The sequence below is a fragment of the Lupinus angustifolius genome, unplaced genomic scaffold, assembly GCF_001865875.1.
Source record: "Lupinus angustifolius cultivar Tanjil unplaced genomic scaffold, LupAngTanjil_v1.0 Scaffold_81_84, whole genome shotgun sequence".
Classification (NCBI taxonomy): domain Eukaryota; kingdom Viridiplantae; phylum Streptophyta; class Magnoliopsida; order Fabales; family Fabaceae; genus Lupinus; species Lupinus angustifolius.
This window is the reverse complement of record NW_017723975.1, coordinates 26,113-44,784: the sequence shown is the minus strand read 5'-3', so window position 1 is coordinate 44,784 and position 18,672 is coordinate 26,113. Positions and strand designations below refer to the sequence as shown.

The 18,672-nt window shown below is 38.5% G+C and overlaps 2 protein-coding genes across 2 annotated transcripts; both read left to right on the top strand.

Moving 5' to 3' along the window:
* The first annotated feature begins 1,979 nt into the window (after positions 1-1,979).
* LOC109339570 lies at positions 1,980-2,612 on the top strand. The gene is made up of 2 exons (XM_019577030.1): positions 1,980-2,096; positions 2,193-2,612. Exons 1-2 carry the CDS (start codon positions 1,980-1,982, stop codon positions 2,610-2,612), a joined length of 537 nt encoding a protein of 178 aa, XP_019432575.1.
* Positions 2,613-6,471: 3,859 nt separating this feature from the next.
* LOC109339569 lies at positions 6,472-7,104 on the top strand. Its single transcript, XM_019577029.1, has 2 exons — positions 6,472-6,588; positions 6,685-7,104. Exons 1-2 carry the CDS (start codon positions 6,472-6,474, stop codon positions 7,102-7,104), a joined length of 537 nt encoding a protein of 178 aa, XP_019432574.1.
* The last annotated feature ends 11,568 nt before the right edge of the window (positions 7,105-18,672 follow it).

Genomic DNA, 18,672 nt, shown 5'->3' with positions numbered 1-18,672 from the left:
TTCCTAACTATGGTCACTGGAATAAATCACATTTTCTCTCCATAAATTCAGCCCAAGTTCATATACATGGGTCTTTTGTATGCTTAGAATTTCTTCCAACAAGGAACAAAGTAGCTTTATTGCATTTCTTACAACTATCATCAAAATTTTGCAACCGTGAAAAATAATTATTGGACGGTTCTTTTAGTTTTTTTTTATTCTTTATCAACATTATTAAAGTGTGTATTTTTCCTCTTTGAAGCAACATATTGAGATCAAGATTAAGTTCCATTTTATTTTCTCTCTTTCATCCATGATGATTGGTTTGGTTGGTTAAGCTTCTGTCAAGATAGATGGTTAAGCTTTGGATGAAGTTGCTTCTGCCTATGGTGGTTAAGTGTCAGTATTGCTTCATATTCGGATTTCAAGATTGGGACATGGAGTTTCGTTCACCAACAAAAGGAGGTATTAACCTATATCGTTGGGTTCGACACAATTATTTCCAAGCTTAGAATGCATGACATATTCTAGCTTGTGGGGATGTTAAAGCATTGTGGAAATAGTTGGTTGTTAATTTTTCTGGTTTTTCATATATAAATCAATGTATCCTCTTCTAATTCAACCAATGAAAAAGTATTATACAAGTAAGAAAGCTTCGATTCTCAATCTTTATTCTTTCATCTTCTTTCTTATTCAAGTTTTTCTTTCTCATTCATGTATGACTCCTACCCTTTTAAAAAAAAATCAAAATTCAATACTTAAGAGCATTTTTTACTTAAATGAGTAGCTACAATTAGTTGTAGGTTGATATTATTGAGTGTTACATGTAGAAGTTTAGGAATGGTAAAGGATAGGTTATGGAGAGTGAACATTGCTACGATATTATACAGAAGTTTAGGATGATAAAGATTGGTCGAACTTAATTTGAGTTTGTTCCACACTTCCACCCATGTTAAATCTAGGTTATTCCATGTTCGTGCCGAGTACGTAACTATATTAAGCATTCCCTCATTTATCGGCCAAGCCTGGGCAAGGTTTACTATAGGTGCCATTAATTCATTTGACTCACTATTAATGCGCTTCTAACTTGCCATTAATTTGTCGCTGACATTCCATTTGCCACGCCACCTGCAAGCTTTATCTGCTCCTGACAGATCGGCAATAGCAAGCTTGCAGGGTGGTTAAGGACATCTCGACGTACGCCTAATATATGCCTACCATACTCCTACCACACCTGTCGAATTATAACCAACCAATCACCATATGTCATGTCAACCATTCCAAACTCTATAAATTGGAGGTTCCCACAGAGGAAGTATCATTAATATCTTATTGCCTAATTTATGACTTGCATTCATTACTCCATGCTCTCACTTCTCTCTTATTTACTCTCACTCTCTCTCAAAAACCATATACTGACTTGATTGTAGGATAACCTTTTCAGGTACCTCCCTGGCGGGTCTAGACAATATTCCGACCAAGGCTCATGACTTTTGTTACTCAAATGGGCACTCAATTCCGACCGTATCCAATCAGCATAAAAGAACATTGGCGTTGTCTATGGCTTACTTACAACATGGTGATCACCCGTAACCAAGCTCAACCCCTTAGCCAAGCAAAACCAATCACTACAAACATGCCTCTGAACTATAATACTCCATTCATTGATCCTCCAACACTAGTACAACCATCCCAGCAGGCAAGCCAAAGTCATGCCCCAAACCCTACCCTAGAAGCACCCACCACTTAGCAGCTCCTCCAAATGATCCAGACCCAAGACTAGATTATCCAGCAACAAGCCCATATGTTAGCAGAAATCCGCCAACACAAACCTGATTCTAGTAACAGACCATCACAGCCAGTTGTCGACGAACACTCTGTCGAATCCGCTAAAGAGTCCTACCCTGTAGCCCCCTTCCCCAAACACAAAGATCACCTATACAACCCAACCCTCCCACTACAGCTCATCACGAGCAAGACACCTCTTCACCGAAGCAATCATGTCCTCACCACTGCCAAAGCACTTAACTCGCACAAACAACATTGACCAGTATGATGGATTCACTGATCCGCAAGACCACCTAGACGCCTTTGAGGCCTATATGCTTTTTCATGGGGTGATTGACCCTATTATGTGTCAAGCCTTCCCTCTCAACCTGAAACGCGTTGCCTTGTAGTGGTTTACACGGTTGGCACCAAATAACATCTATTAGTGGGAAACTCTCGCCAACAGATTCAACATTCGATTTACGGCAAGCAAGGAACAACCAAGATCTTCATATACCTTGTCTAGTATTCGGCAAGGACAACACGAGTCTCTCCGTGCATACTTTAATAGGTTCAACATGGAGGCCATGAAGGTGCACACCTTAAGTCCAGAGGTGGTAGTGCACATATTGGTTACATGGTTGCAAGATGGCCTCTCTAGGAAAGAATTGGCCAAATATTCATACCTTACCATGGAAGACCTCCGGTCGAAGGCTCAACAGTTTATCAATATGGAAGAAATTCAGCCAACTCGCCCATCTTATGACCATAGAGAGTACCAACTCCCTTCACGCGAAACCAAACGGCCAAAACTTCATGAACATCCCCGAGATGACCCACCCCAACCACCCACAAAATCAAAATAATCCACCTACACTCCCCTCAATGCCAGTCGCTCCAAAATACTACAAGAAGTCATGGCCACTCATCTAGTCCATCTCCCTAAGCCCAACCGGAGGAGAAAGTTGTGGACCCAAGAATGATCTAAATGTTATGACTTCCACACTATTTTTGGGCATGTTATAGAAGAGTGCACCCAGCTGCGGGACACTATTGAATACTTAATTCAGGTTGGGCACTTGCAGCATTTTATTGCCAAGGCAATCCGGTAGGGACGATCGCCACCATCAAAGTAGCCCACAATAGCCTGGTCAAGTAGCTCACAAATAGCTTTGGTGAGTCAACACCAAGCAGCTGACTAAGCTGCTTGGTCATGGACGAAACCTATGCTGAAGGGTTTGGTGCGCCTAGCATGGGCATGCAAGTGAGCCAGGCGGTGACTTGGTTGCCTATAAATAAAGCCCCACATCCATTTGGGACATCACATCACACTTAAACACTTAATTTCACATTCATTCATTCTTCTTCTTTACTTCTTCTCTCTAGAAATTCTAGTCTCGGTTGTAATCTTGTTCAAGGTAGTTTTTTGTAAATTTTACTTAGAATTCAATAAGAGAAAGGATATGGCAAATGTGATACAAAAATATAATTCCTTGGATAGATGGCTCATGTTCCTAAACATTGATTTGGGTTATGGTGTAATGTTATTTTTTCTCTTCTTTTGTATCATCTTTTGAAATCATTACATTCAACTTATTACTTTTGGGTTAAGTTTTGATTCTTTTAGAAGTTCTTCATGCAGTTTTAGCTTGATCACCTAAAACTTGATTTAAAGATCCAAAAATGTTTCTTCTTAAAGTGTTCACAAGTGAACTAAAAAGTACAACCTACACTTTAGTTCACTTGCCACGTCAAGCATCTATTTTAAACAACTTATATTCAAGGCTAAATGATGTTAATGGACCCTGAAGTAGGGTGTGACAACCTACTCCAATGAGTAGTACTTAACTATCATTTAGTGTATTACATAAGGTTTGAAAATCATCTTATCATTCTAGAACACTAGATGAAGGATTTAGAAATGGTGTGTGGAATTAACCGAAAGTATAACACATGACTTGTTAATGTTTTTTCAAAACCATTTGAGTATAGAAATAATTCCATATTTCAAACCAATTTTCTCCTTCAGAATTTGTGAAAATTAGTTTATGTTTCCTTGTTACTTTTTATGCAACATAACACAAAAATTATCAAAAAAAATTATTTAATCATTATTTTTGCTGTAATATATCTATATGATTTTCTTCTATTATGCAATTCCATTTGGTTCGACATAACCTTATACTGTACTACAATTGAATCTTGAAAGATATGCAAATGTAAAATAGTAAAGTGTTAACTTATAAATTTTATTTATTGACAAAGAAAGAAACATTGAATCAAAGTGCAACTTAATTCATAAATTGTATCCTTGTAAAAATGAAAAATACACAGTCATAATAATTGATCAAATTACTACCTTCTATTTTCAGTCATTTACATTTCTGCAACTAACATTTATTTTCTATCATTTAAATTATGCAACTAACATTTATTTTCTATCATTTAAATTATGCAACTAACATTTATTTTCTATCATTTAAATTATGCAACTAACATTTATTTTCTATCATTTAAATTATGCAACTAACATTTATTTTCTATCATTTAAATTATGCAACTAACATTTATTTTCTATCATTTAAATTATGCAACTAACATTTATTTTCTATCATTTAAATTATGCAACTAACACTCCAATGCATGTATATCATCTATAACATTACTATTCCTCTGTTATTGAAACACTCTTTGTGCAAACATCATTCACGTCACACAACCGTAGTGCTGCTATGCGGAGAGACTCTTCCTAACTATGGTCACTGGAATAAATCACATTTTCTCTCCATAAATTCAGCCCAAGTTCATATACATGGGTCTTTTGTATGCTTAGAATTTCTTCCAACAAGGAACAAAGTAGCTTTATTGCATTTCTTACAACTATCATCAAAATTTTGCAACCGTGAAAAATAATTATTGGACGGTTCTTTTAGTTTTTTTTTATTCTTTATCAACATTATTAAAGTGTGTATTTTTCCTCTTTGAAGCAACATATTGAGATCAAGATTAAGTTCCATTTTATTTTCTCTCTTTCATCCATGATGATTGGTTTGGTTGGTTAAGCTTCTGTCAAGATAGATGGTTAAGCTTTGGATGAAGTTGCTTCTGCCTATGGTGGTTAAGTGTCAGTATTGCTTCATATTCGGATTTCAAGATTGGGACATGGAGTTTCGTTCACCAACAAAAGGAGGTATTAACCTATATCGTTGGGTTCGACACAATTATTTCCAAGCTTAGAATGCATGACATATTCTAGCTTGTGGGGATGTTAAAGCATTGTGGAAATAGTTGGTTGTTAATTTTTCTGGTTTTTCATATATAAATCAATGTATCCTCTTCTAATTCAACCAATGAAAAAGTATTATACAAGTAAGAAAGCTTCGATTCTCAATCTTTATTCTTTCATCTTCTTTCTTATTCAAGTTTTTCTTTCTCATTCATGTATGACTCCTACCCTTTTAAAAAAAAATCAAAATTCAATACTTAAGAGCATTTTTTACTTAAATGAGTAGCTACAATTAGTTGTAGGTTGATATTATTGAGTGTTACATGTAGAAGTTTAGGAATGGTAAAGGATAGGTTATGGAGAGTGAACATTGCTACGATATTATACAGAAGTTTAGGATGATAAAGATTGGTCGAACTTAATTTGAGTTTGTTCCACACTTCCACCCATGTTAAATCTAGGTTATTCCATGTTCGTGCCGAGTACGTAACTATATTAAGCATTCCCTCATTTATCGGCCAAGCCTGGGCAAGGTTTACTATAGGTGCCATTAATTCATTTGACTCACTATTAATGCGCTTCTAACTTGCCATTAATTTGTCGCTGACATTCCATTTGCCACGCCACCTGCAAGCTTTATCTGCTCCTGACAGATCGGCAATAGCAAGCTTGCAGGGTGGTTAAGGACATCTCGACGTACGCCTAATATATGCCTACCATACTCCTACCACACCTGTCGAATTATAACCAACCAATCACCATATGTCATGTCAACCATTCCAAACTCTATAAATTGGAGGTTCCCACAGAGGAAGTATCATTAATATCTTATTGCCTAATTTATGACTTGCATTCATTACTCCATGCTCTCACTTCTCTCTTATTTACTCTCACTCTCTCTCAAAAACCATATACTGACTTGATTGTAGGATAACCTTTTCAGGTACCTCCCTGGCGGGTCTAGACAATATTCCGACCAAGGCTCATGACTTTTGTTACTCAAATGGGCACTCAATTCCGACCGTATCCAATCAGCATAAAAGAACATTGGCGTTGTCTATGGCTTACTTACAACATGGTGATCACCCGTAACCAAGCTCAACCCCTTAGCCAAGCAAAACCAATCACTACAAACATGCCTCTGAACTATAATACTCCATTCATTGATCCTCCAACACTAGTACAACCATCCCAGCAGGCAAGCCAAAGTCATGCCCCAAACCCTACCCTAGAAGCACCCACCACTTAGCAGCTCCTCCAAATGATCCAGACCCAAGACTAGATTATCCAGCAACAAGCCCATATGTTAGCAGAAATCCGCCAACACAAACCTGATTCTAGTAACAGACCATCACAGCCAGTTGTCGACGAACACTCTGTCGAATCCGCTAAAGAGTCCTACCCTGTAGCCCCCTTCCCCAAACACAAAGATCACCTATACAACCCAACCCTCCCACTACAGCTCATCACGAGCAAGACACCTCTTCACCGAAGCAATCATGTCCTCACCACTGCCAAAGCACTTAACTCGCACAAACAACATTGACCAGTATGATGGATTCACTGATCCGCAAGACCACCTAGACGCCTTTGAGGCCTATATGCTTTTTCATGGGGTGATTGACCCTATTATGTGTCAAGCCTTCCCTCTCAACCTGAAACGCGTTGCCTTGTAGTGGTTTACACGGTTGGCACCAAATAACATCTATTAGTGGGAAACTCTCGCCAACAGATTCAACATTCGATTTACGGCAAGCAAGGAACAACCAAGATCTTCATATACCTTGTCTAGTATTCGGCAAGGACAACACGAGTCTCTCCGTGCATACTTTAATAGGTTCAACATGGAGGCCATGAAGGTGCACACCTTAAGTCCAGAGGTGGTAGTGCACATATTGGTTACATGGTTGCAAGATGGCCTCTCTAGGAAAGAATTGGCCAAATATTCATACCTTACCATGGAAGACCTCCGGTCGAAGGCTCAACAGTTTATCAATATGGAAGAAATTCAGCCAACTCGCCCATCTTATGACCATAGAGAGTACCAACTCCCTTCACGCGAAACCAAACGGCCAAAACTTCATGAACATCCCCGAGATGACCCACCCCAACCACCCACAAAATCAAAATAATCCACCTACACTCCCCTCAATGCCAGTCGCTCCAAAATACTACAAGAAGTCATGGCCACTCATCTAGTCCATCTCCCTAAGCCCAACCGGAGGAGAAAGTTGTGGACCCAAGAATGATCTAAATGTTATGACTTCCACACTATTTTTGGGCATGTTATAGAAGAGTGCACCCAGCTGCGGGACACTATTGAATACTTAATTCAGGTTGGGCACTTGCAGCATTTTATTGCCAAGGCAATCCGGTAGGGACGATCGCCACCATCAAAGTAGCCCACAATAGCCTGGTCAAGTAGCTCACAAATAGCTTTGGTGAGTCAACACCAAGCAGCTGACTAAGCTGCTTGGTCATGGACGAAACCTATGCTGAAGGGTTTGGTGCGCCTAGCATGGGCATGCAAGTGAGCCAGGCGGTGACTTGGTTGCCTATAAATAAAGCCCCACATCCATTTGGGACATCACATCACACTTAAACACTTAATTTCACATTCATTCATTCTTCTTCTTTACTTCTTCTCTCTAGAAATTCTAGTCTCGGTTGTAATCTTGTTCAAGGTAGTTTTTTGTAAATTTTACTTAGAATTCAATAAGAGAAAGGATATGGCAAATGTGATACAAAAATATAATTCCTTGGATAGATGGCTCATGTTCCTAAACATTGATTTGGGTTATGGTGTAATGTTATTTTTTCTCTTCTTTTGTATCATCTTTTGAAATCATTACATTCAACTTATTACTTTTGGGTTAAGTTTTGATTCTTTTAGAAGTTCTTCATGCAGTTTTAGCTTGATCACCTAAAACTTGATTTAAAGATCCAAAAATGTTTCTTCTTAAAGTGTTCACAAGTGAACTAAAAAGTACAACCTACACTTTAGTTCACTTGCCACGTCAAGCATCTATTTTAAACAACTTATATTCAAGGCTAAATGATGTTAATGGACCCTGAAGTAGGGTGTGACAACCTACTCCAATGAGTAGTACTTAACTATCATTTAGTGTATTACATAAGGTTTGAAAATCATCTTATCATTCTAGAACACTAGATGAAGGATTTAGAAATGGTGTGTGGAATTAACCGAAAGTATAACACATGACTTGTTAATGTTTTTTCAAAACCATTTGAGTATAGAAATAATTCCATATTTCAAACCAATTTTCTCCTTCAGAATTTGTGAAAATTAGTTTATGTTTCCTTGTTACTTTTTATGCAACATAACACAAAAATTATCAAAAAAAATTATTTAATCATTATTTTTGCTGTAATATATCTATATGATTTTCTTCTATTATGCAATTCCATTTGGTTCGACATAAACTTATACTGTACTACAATTGAATCTTGAAAGATATGCGAATGTAAAATAGTAAAGTGTTAACTTATAAATTTTATTTATTGACAAAGAAAGAAACATTGAATCAAAGTGCAACTTAATTCATAAATTGTATCCTTGTAAAAATGAAAAATACACAGTCATAATAATTGATCAAATTACTACCTTCTATTTTCAGTCATTTACATTTCTGCAACTAACATTTATTTTCTATCATTTAAATTATGCAACTAACAATTTATTGCTTTATTTATTTATTCTTTTACAACTTTCCATAAGGAAGTAGTTCGGTTAATAAAGGAAATTGGAAATAAATTGTTAGGTATTAGTGACAGAATACACCTAGAATGAGGAAGGTTGAATAGGTGTCGTGGTTCCCACTTACTGCTATTTGCACCAAAGCCCTATTCTGGAAAATCACCCAGTTAATCGATTAAAGCTATGACTTAATTGATTAAGTCGCACATAATTAGCAGTTGCTGAAAGACTCAATTACACAGCCAATTACAGATTATACAGAAATGATATAGCATATATATTTGAGCACAAATGATCTTTATTTGGTAGTAATACTATATTCAAAATATCAGCTGCAACAGGCAATTAAAAGCTACTTAAAACAGTACAGAGATAAGGGAAAGAAACAGCCTGCAACAAGGTTTTTATACCGATTCGTTTTGTGGTCCACTGCAAATCTACATCCAGTCCTCCCCTCTGATATGGGAGATTTTCTTCACTAAAATTGAAACCAATGTATCTTACATACACACTTCCAATTACAAGACTTTGAATCCTACCTTCTTGAATTCCTAGAACCTCTACCATGGTTTGACCTTACCCAATCGCCTAGGAAAATCTTTCCTATATCCAGCCCCAACCAAGAGTATGTTCTAAACTCAAGACCTTCAAGTCTTGGTGAAGACTCTTTGATCTCGTTGGTGGTACGACACCAAGAGGCGACTTTCCTTGTTACACAAACAACACACAAAAAACAGAGTAATGTGAAGCACAAAATAGCTCAAAATATTACAAGAAAGAACAAACTATAAACCTTATACAAATCTCACAATTACTAAGAATATGTATAAGATCAGAACCATGAAGAACATGTAATTTCTACCCTTAAGAAATCTCTAAACAGTAATGAAAGAATCATGCAAGAAGTATTTGATAATATGCAATGGATGATATGTTAATCCCTAAGCATAATATTATCTCAAGTACAATTCTCTCTGCTTATATGACATACAAAGAATACGAAAATATGCAACTTAGCAATTCTAAAATGAATGTATGTATGTATGAAGCATGGTGTAAAAACACAGTAATCGATTAACTGACATATTTTCAGTTAAGATGTTAATTAGTAAACTACCTATATGTTATGCTTATCAACTATACATGTTTTACCTTTATGTTATGCCTAAAATGCACAAATAACATGTATGATTAACGCATGAGCATATAATAAACTAGATGACATGTCTCATGTAAATGATATGATAGTTTTTAGACTTTGTGAGATTTGCGTCTAGGTTTACCTAACCTAAACTCAATAACCAAGACACATCTAAGACTCTAGTCTAGACATGAAGCTCTTGAATCTTTGGCATGTTGATTTGTTGAGTTGTCTTTAAGCTTTCACTAAGTCCTTTGTCTTCATCAAAAATAGGCAAGCTAAGTATTCTCTTGACATATTGCACTTTCATAAATATCACTCATTATCACTTGTGTTAATTTGCTAAATTTATACCATTATACCGGCGTTGAAATTCTTGCCAATAAATTCGAGATGGTATGGAGTTGTTAATAATTCAATAAAGCTAAGTTTTTTATCAAATGGAATATTCTTGAAACCATTATACCGATGTTGGAATTCTTTCCAACAAAGAAGAGATGACGAGCAAAGAATAAACCACTAACTAAATAAATTGATCAGAAACATATCTTGCCTAATCACTAAGCATCAAAGAAAACTCTTCCAACATAATTCAGTTTACTTCACAAGCAAAGCTTTGCAAGGCCCTAAGATCAGGTATCAAAAGTTGGAAGAAGTCGTTTATGCCCTCTTAGTAGCGGCAAGACAACTATGACAATACTTCCAATCCCACCCTATGATGGTGAGAACAAATTAGCCATTCGACAAATCTTGCATAAATCGGAACTGGCCGGACGAATGATCTCATTGTCCATTGAGCTCTCATAGTTTGACATCTGATACAAACCCATGATAACATCAATAGTCCAGTCGTATTAGATTTCATCACTGAGCTGACTGCCCAACCGGATAGTTCGAGTCAGACATGGACAATTTATATGTATAGGTCTTCCAATCCCCGAGGTAGTGGGGCTGGAATCTTATGGGATAATGGTCAGGGCGTGACTATTGAGCACTCATTAACCTTCACCTTTTCCATATCAAACAACCAAGCTTAATATGAATATGAAGCATGCATAGAAAGTTTGCAGTTAGCTAGAGAGGTCGATGCAGAAAAGGTATAATTGACACCTACCATACGAAAGACACACTGTTAGGTAAATACTTGGCAAAGGTTAAAGAGTTGATGGCTAAGTTTGATAAACCCTCCATCCAGCATGTCCCGAGATAGCAGAACGATCAGGCAGGCATCTTCTCTAAGCTCACTAGTACAAAAAGTCCATGCAATAAAGGTTGGTGGTTCAACGGACAGTTCTAATGCCCAATGTCATGGCAATTGAGCAAATATCTATCCCAAACAACTCGACTAGTCCCATCATCACATACTTATTACATGTCGACCTTCCCTCTAACCAAAAAGAAAGACAGAGATTCTTGTGGCACAGTTCATGGTTCACAATAGTGCAATGTTGTTTGTATTGATGGGGCTTTTCTACTCTAATGCTTAAATGTCTCGACCATGATAGGGCATGGTACGTCCTCCCAGAAATCCATGAAGGTAGTTGTGGCCACCATCTAGGCACAACATCTCTAGCCAAGAAGATACTCCAAGTAGGATATTATTGGCCAACCATAGAGAAAGACGCTTCTGAGCTGACCAAGAAGTGTGTGCCCTAACATTTGTTTTCCGACCTTCACAAGGACCCGCCTAAAGAGTTCACGACCACCATGACTCTTTGGTTGTTCTACATATGTGGCATGGATATTCTGGGAATCTTCCCATCGGCATTCGGGCAACGAAAGTTCTTGATAGTGGCAATGGACTATTTCACTAAATGGATCGAGGCAAAAGCCTTATCCACCATCACCATAGCCAACATCCAGAAGTTCACTTGGAGAAACATTATCACTCGGTTTAGAGTTCTAGCCGCTACTGTCATGGATAATGGAACACAATTTTCAGATTGGTAGTTTGGGGAGTTGTTATCAGGTCAGAACATCAACCAACATTTTACTTCCGTTGAGCACCCTCAGACTAATAGGAAGGAAGAGGCTGCTAATAAGGTCTTCCTAAGGGGAATAAAGAAGAGGTTAGAAGAGGCAAACGGAAGTTGGCCCGAGCAGTAGCATCACATCCGTTGGGCATATCGTACAACTCCTCACTCTACTACCAGGGAGTCACCATTCAACCTCACCTATAGGGCTGAGGTTATGATACTAGTAGAAATCGGTGAGCCCACTTGGCGGACGTTGCAATTTGATGAAGCCGCCAACTCAACTATCATAAGGCACAATCTAGACTAAATAGAAGAGAAAAGGGATCGGGACCGGATTAGAGAAACCACCGTCAAAAGATGAATTGTCGATAAGTACAATACTTCTATAGACCCTACAGCCTTTGAGACCGACAGTCTGGTCCTTCGAAGTGCAGACATCGGTCGAGCCAAATGGAAGCTAGCACCAAACTAGGAAGGACCTTACCGGGTAACAGACAAAGTCGGTAAAGGGCATATAAACTGGAAGAATTGTCTGGGAAAGAGATTCCCCGCACTTGGAACGCAATGAACATGCAGCTGTGTTTTGCTTAATGAGTGTTAAAATGATATATGTTGGTCCCTTTCGCGATCGGACAACCCATGTAACCTAGTACAACTTATATGTTAATGAGGTAATATTCAAACATTTCCTAAGAGGCCCCGGAATGGCAATCAATGTCTTTCAAAAACCCAAGTGCATATCAAGTCCCCTTCGTCTCCCATCAACTAAAGCCCCTCAAGGGGTGGATCTACCCCCTTTTAACAGCGGCCAGCATTTAAAACCCAAGTACGGACCAAGTCCCCTTGGTCTCCTGTCAACTAAATCCCCTAAAAGCGTGGATCCGTCCCCCTTTTGACGGCGACCAGTATGTAAAACCCATGTGCGGATCAAGTCCCCTTGGTCTCCCATCAACTAAAGCACCTCAAGGCATGGATTTGTCCCCCTTTTGATGGTGGCCATCAAATAAAACCAAAGCGTGGACCAAGTCCCCTTGGTTTCCCATCAACTAAAGCCCCTCAAGGCATGGACTCATCCCCCTTTTGACGGTGACCAACATATAAGACCCAAGCATGGACCAAGTCCCTCCAGTCTCCCATCAACTAAATCCCCTCAAGGCGTGGATCAGTCCCCCTTTTGACGGTGACCAGCATATAAAGCCCAAGCACAGACCAAGTCTCCTTGGTCTCCCATCAACTAAATCCCCACAAGGCGTGGATTCGTCCCCCTTTTATCAGCAGCCAGCGTATAAAACCCAAGCACTGACCAAGTCCCATTGGTCTCCCATCAACTAAAGCCCCTCAAGGCGTGAATTTGTCCCCCTTTTGACAGCGGCCAGCATATAAAACCCAAGCGGGACCAAGTCCTGTTGGTCTCCCGTCAACTAAAGCCCCTCTAGGCGTGGGTACGTACCCCTTTTGATGTGACCAACATACAAACCCAAGCGCAGACCAAGTTCCCTTGGTCTCCAATCAACTAAAATCCTCAACTCGGTTATCCGAAAAGTAACTAAATTTTCATAAACCAAGTAAGTAATGTCGTTTAAGTCATCTGGTCAACTCAGGTGATGATTACTTACGACATATTCAAGGCCTTTTTTTATGTATTTTGGATGTGGGTTGCATGCAAACCATTCAGTTAAGTCATTGGTCAATTTAACTGATCTAGTACGAACATAAAATATATCAAGGTTATTCATCAACATCTTTAGCCAATCAACTTAATTCAGTTAAGGGTTACTTCAACATTATTTAGTCATTGCTCATTTTAACTGATCTAATGCGGACACAAATTATATCAACATTATTCATCAACATTTCATATTAGTCAACTTAATCTGGTTCAGGGTTACTTTAGCAGTATTTGGTCACTTTAACATTACTGGGACTATACCGGTCAGCAACTTCCAATTATTTAAAGGTTATGATATCAAATAAGAATAACCAGAATAAAGCGAAAAAAATAGAAAGTTACTATTTCATTCATAAAAGGGTCAGATGCAATCCGACCAATTACGTAAGAAACAAAAAACCAAAAATTAGATTAAGCTCCCCTACCACCCGTAGCCGGAACGGAAAGCTTCACTAGACCATCATCCTTATCAGAAACAAGCTCTGCCTCAAGAGTGACCCGAGCATCTATCCTCGTCCAAGACTAGTCAGCCTCCGAGAGAACCACGCACACTTGGGCAAAGGCATTGTCTCACCCCGATTTAGCCATCGCGACAACTTCGTCCTCTAGACTAGGACACCTTCAATATGGCCAATTCATCGATCAGCTGGGCGATAGCAACTCTCGTCGATTCCTTCCACTCCTCCAACAACCTCAACTTGTTCCCAAGTTGACACTTCTCCTCCTCGGCTCGCCCTAGACAATCACCCAGGCGACCCAGCTCCCTCTAGGCGACCCCCAGATTGAGCCAACAAGGTCACCTCCCAAGCATCCTTGAGTTGGAGTGACATTGCAAACAGCTTCTCATTGGCTGCCATATTTTGCCCCTCTAGACTCTTTAGGGCTTCAACATGTTTCTTCTCAAGCTGGTGAAGTTCAGCTGACTGTTGCTACTAGAGTTTGGCTAGAGCCTCCTCCCCGACCCGGGTGGCTAATACCATATCGCCTTCAAAGTACTTGGCCACAGAAGTAGTCGAAACCCCGACTTCCTCGACTTTCCTTAGTAGTTCTGTCATAGGCATGTACTCCATGGTCTCAAAGACTCCTGGGTTGAGCAACCCTGCTTTGACTGCCCTTGGGATCTTGTAAAGGTAGGATGACCTCGTGGAAGAGGTTTTCCTTTTGCCTGTATTGGTGGCCCTTCCCATCGCCGGGTCCTCTGAATGGGCAACAAGGTCGTAGTAGGCACAACATCCTCACCAAGCAAATCAATCGGGAGGGCTGCTAAGGAGCAGGGACGGTGGTGAGTCGAGGTTCAAAGCAGGTTAGGTGAACATCCCCTGACTCCGAAGAAGGATCACCCTCCCCCTATGGAGGTTCAGAGCAGGCTGGTGAGTCAAACCTCGACTTCTTGGTGACCTCAACACCCTTCCTTTTCAAGGCGACTCTCCTCAGGAGGCTTGACTAATCAGCTTGGTCATCCATAGCAGCTGCTGAAAAAAGGACAAACAAAAACAAATGTGACATTATATTTACCAATCACAAAAAAGGGAATAGGGTGCCTACAATCGGATACTCACCAACCGCTGCCTCGAAGGCTTGGTCACCCTGGACTAGCTTGTAGCATTTGATGGCCCTGCCATCTTCTATCAAAGACAACATTTCGTTTGCCACTCCCCGCTCGCAGACATCCAGCTGATCATAGGTGAAGTTTAATGACTTGGAAGATATTTGATGGATTCCCCCATTCTAGGAAAATGGAAAATGAGGCAAACCATCGGGGCCATATGCCCAGGTATATCGGGTACCCCAAGCTTCCGGACCTCACAAAATTTCTTGAATGTTCGGATGAAACCCCAGGAATTTGAATGGAGTTGAGAAGGAGCCACTGGAGATGTTGCAACACCTCAACATACCATTATTCAAAAGGGATCCTCACCCCAATCCGCCAGCATACATATTTGTACATGTAGAAGCTCCACCGGTTTTCATTCTCCATGAGAATATTTTGATAAACCCGTTCTTCATCGGTTGGGCCATACAATAGGATTTTTGCCAGGCGGATTAGCACGTCCATAGTTGAACGCTTATCTGGGATGTAGAATGAGGGAGTACCCACTACTTCACGATCCACCCACCAGTACCTAGAGTTGGGACCCACCATCTCTTCTGGGACAATTAATTGGTCGGCACGGTCGGGAAAGTTCCTTCCAGTGAACAACCTGTCACCAGAAGAAGCATCAGATTTCGAGCTGGACATATCATCCAAGACCGGACGCTACTTCTTGTAAAAAGTTGCCCGGTCAACCACAACAACTTCATTCCCAACCTTTTTCTTCCTCAGGCCGTGCAATAGACCCCTCACTGGTCATTATAAGCGCATAAATAATTAAAGAAAATAGAAGGGAAAACTACCGGGTATTGAAAGTTGAAGGTTCTAGAAGAAATAAGAGTTTGCTTGTCCAGATTCAAGAAGCAATGCAAGCTCGGCAAGAGGTATTCACGAAGAAGCAAAGTAGTGAAGGATGAAGGGGAAGGACCCCGATTTATAGGAAAGTGATTGGACCCGGGTCTTCCACGAGGCCCAACCCGAAGACACATTTATTCGTTCAAAATCACTCGAGAGAAATCCACCGGTAACCCGAGAACCAAAGTAGGGGATCTGAAATGAATCAACACGTCGGTTGAACACTCGAGGCCTCCAGACTAAACGTTAACAACCATCCACGTGTCGACCAAAGATAGATTGATGTCATGACCTACCCCTACGCCTAGAAACTACTCGTATAGTCAACCCAAATTAGGAGTTGACCAGAATCAGGCAGGTCGAGCATATTGAACCATAACACTTTGAGTCTACTAGCCCGCCCCACTTTCAGCTGTCCTATTAGACTAGGGGCAATTGTTCCTCCCCGGTTAAATTTGGGTTCTTCCATGTTCGTGCCGAGTACGTGACTATATTAAGCATTCCCTCATTTACCGGCCAAGCCTGGGTTAGGCTTACTGCAGGTACCACTAATGCATTTGACTCACTATTAATGTGCTTTTGGCTTGCCATTAATGCGACGTTGACATTCCACCTGCAAGCTTTATCTGCCCCCGACAGATCGATAGTAGCAAGCTTGCAGGGTGGTTAAGGACAGCTCGATGTACGCCTAATATACGCCTACCACACTCCTACCACATCTATTGAATTATAACAAATCAATAGCCAGATGTCATGTCAACCATTCCAAACTCTATAAATAGGAGGTTCCCATAGAGGAAGTATTATTAATATCTTATTGCCTAATTTATGACTTGCATTCATTGCTCCATGTTCTCACTTCTCTCTTATTTACTCTCACTCTCATTCAAAAACCACATACTGACTTGATCATAGGATAACCTTTTCAGGTACCTCCCTAGCGGGTCTAGACAACATTCTGACCAAGGCTCGTGACTTTTGTTACTCAACTCGGCACTCAATTCCGACCATATCCGATCAGCATAAAAGAACAGAGTTAATTACAAACAATTTATTATATAAGCAGAAGTTGTTATAAACAATAAGATAAGAAACTCAAATATAATTAATTGATAAAGATAAACTGCAGATAAATTCAGATAAAATAAAACTAATTAAATCTTAGATATGTTAATTCTCTATCAATCTAAACATCTTCGAACATTCCATAGGATATATGAACAGAGATAATACAAGTATGCACCAAGCACTTCTAATCTAATGTACCAACAATTTCCATACAGAAAAAAATACTGCTTCCTTTTTTGTATAAGCTATATTTTGGTCTATTTATTAAATTATTTTAAAGTTTGATGTACAGCAAATGAATACGTTGACAAAATATACCTTTTTACTTAAATAATTTTGATAGAAAGAGAAAACACGACAATTTTGATAAATATAGTACAATTAGTAATATTATTAATGATGTTTTCACTTTTCTTAAACCTTAATCCAAGTGATACTAACTAAAACAGGCATATAAAAACCACTACGTACAACTTTCAAACTCACTTTTTATTAGTGTACAGTAAATTTATTTTATTTCAGTTTACACTACAATTTTTCATTAAAGATTACTCTACGATATATTTTGAATTTGGTTGTGGTTTGGTTTAAGAAATTTTCTAGATCTTACATTTCAGTCCATTTTACGTAAATGTAATTAATGAGGCTTAAATTGCAATCACGCCAGGCTTGCAGTAACTCCCACAGCTTTCACATATTGAGTTAAATGATTTCTGATCCAAATTTAAAATAAAGTAAATTAAAGTAATCCCTAAGTTTTTGGGAAATTATTACACAAATTACCTTTCATTTTTCACATATGAAAAACCCATAATTTATATAGATATATTTTGTTGATTACCTATGCATGAGAAATAAATTATAGAGTGTAATATCTATATATTGTCAATGTAAAAATTTATAAACAATGACTACATCATACATCATTCATTTGTTTTAGTTTTTGAAGAGTAAATGATTAAATATGAAATGATGAATGATGCAATAATATCATATAGAATTCATACATCATTAATGCATATATCTTTTTTTCTTTAAAATAGTGTTAGATTTATATTTCTAACATATAATATTAATACATATTGCAGTAAGAAAATAATATTTTGTGAAGAAAGAGAAAAAGGAAAAACAATATTTTGGATACAAAAATATTAAGGATAATAATAACAATTAGCAAAATTACAAAATCATATGGATGACCTATATCACTTTTGAACTTGCATTAGTTTTTCGAACACCTCTTCAGATAACTTTTAATCTACTTCATGTATACAATTAAATAACAACAAGTGCATCACATAGTTGGAAGTTTTTTGTAGAACGAAAACAGGATGAGAGAGTATGGTGGAACAAATTTGTTTGGCTCAGTAATACTTGAACTTAGTATCTTATTAAAGTAATAAAAAATTAGATTTTCAAGAGTGACACCTACTAATAAATAACTACAGGTATAGAGATCACCTATATGTGACATTTCATTAAAAAGAAAAATTTTAAAAATATAAAATAACATATTTATATTATATGAAAAAATCTCATTAGCTAGGGACATGGAGATATACTCATTTTAGAACTGTTAATTCTCATTCATAACTACACACCCTAAAATGTCTACTTATTTATCCACGTAGTATAGGGAATATCGTTTGTTATAAAAAACATATTATTTTAACCAATGTTGC

Bases quoted from the DNA above. Each gene is read 5' to 3' on its own strand.
- LOC109339570 (XM_019577030.1), top strand. From the start codon at position 1,980: ATGTCCTCACCACTGCCAAAGCACTTAACTCGCACAAACAACATTGAC. The intron at 2,097-2,192 runs GTGATTGACCCT...AACATCTATTAG, and splicing joins CCTATATGCTTTTTCATGGG to TGGGAAACTCTCGCCAACAG.
- LOC109339569 (XM_019577029.1), top strand. From the start codon at position 6,472: ATGTCCTCACCACTGCCAAAGCACTTAACTCGCACAAACAACATTGAC. The intron at 6,589-6,684 runs GTGATTGACCCT...AACATCTATTAG, and splicing joins CCTATATGCTTTTTCATGGG to TGGGAAACTCTCGCCAACAG.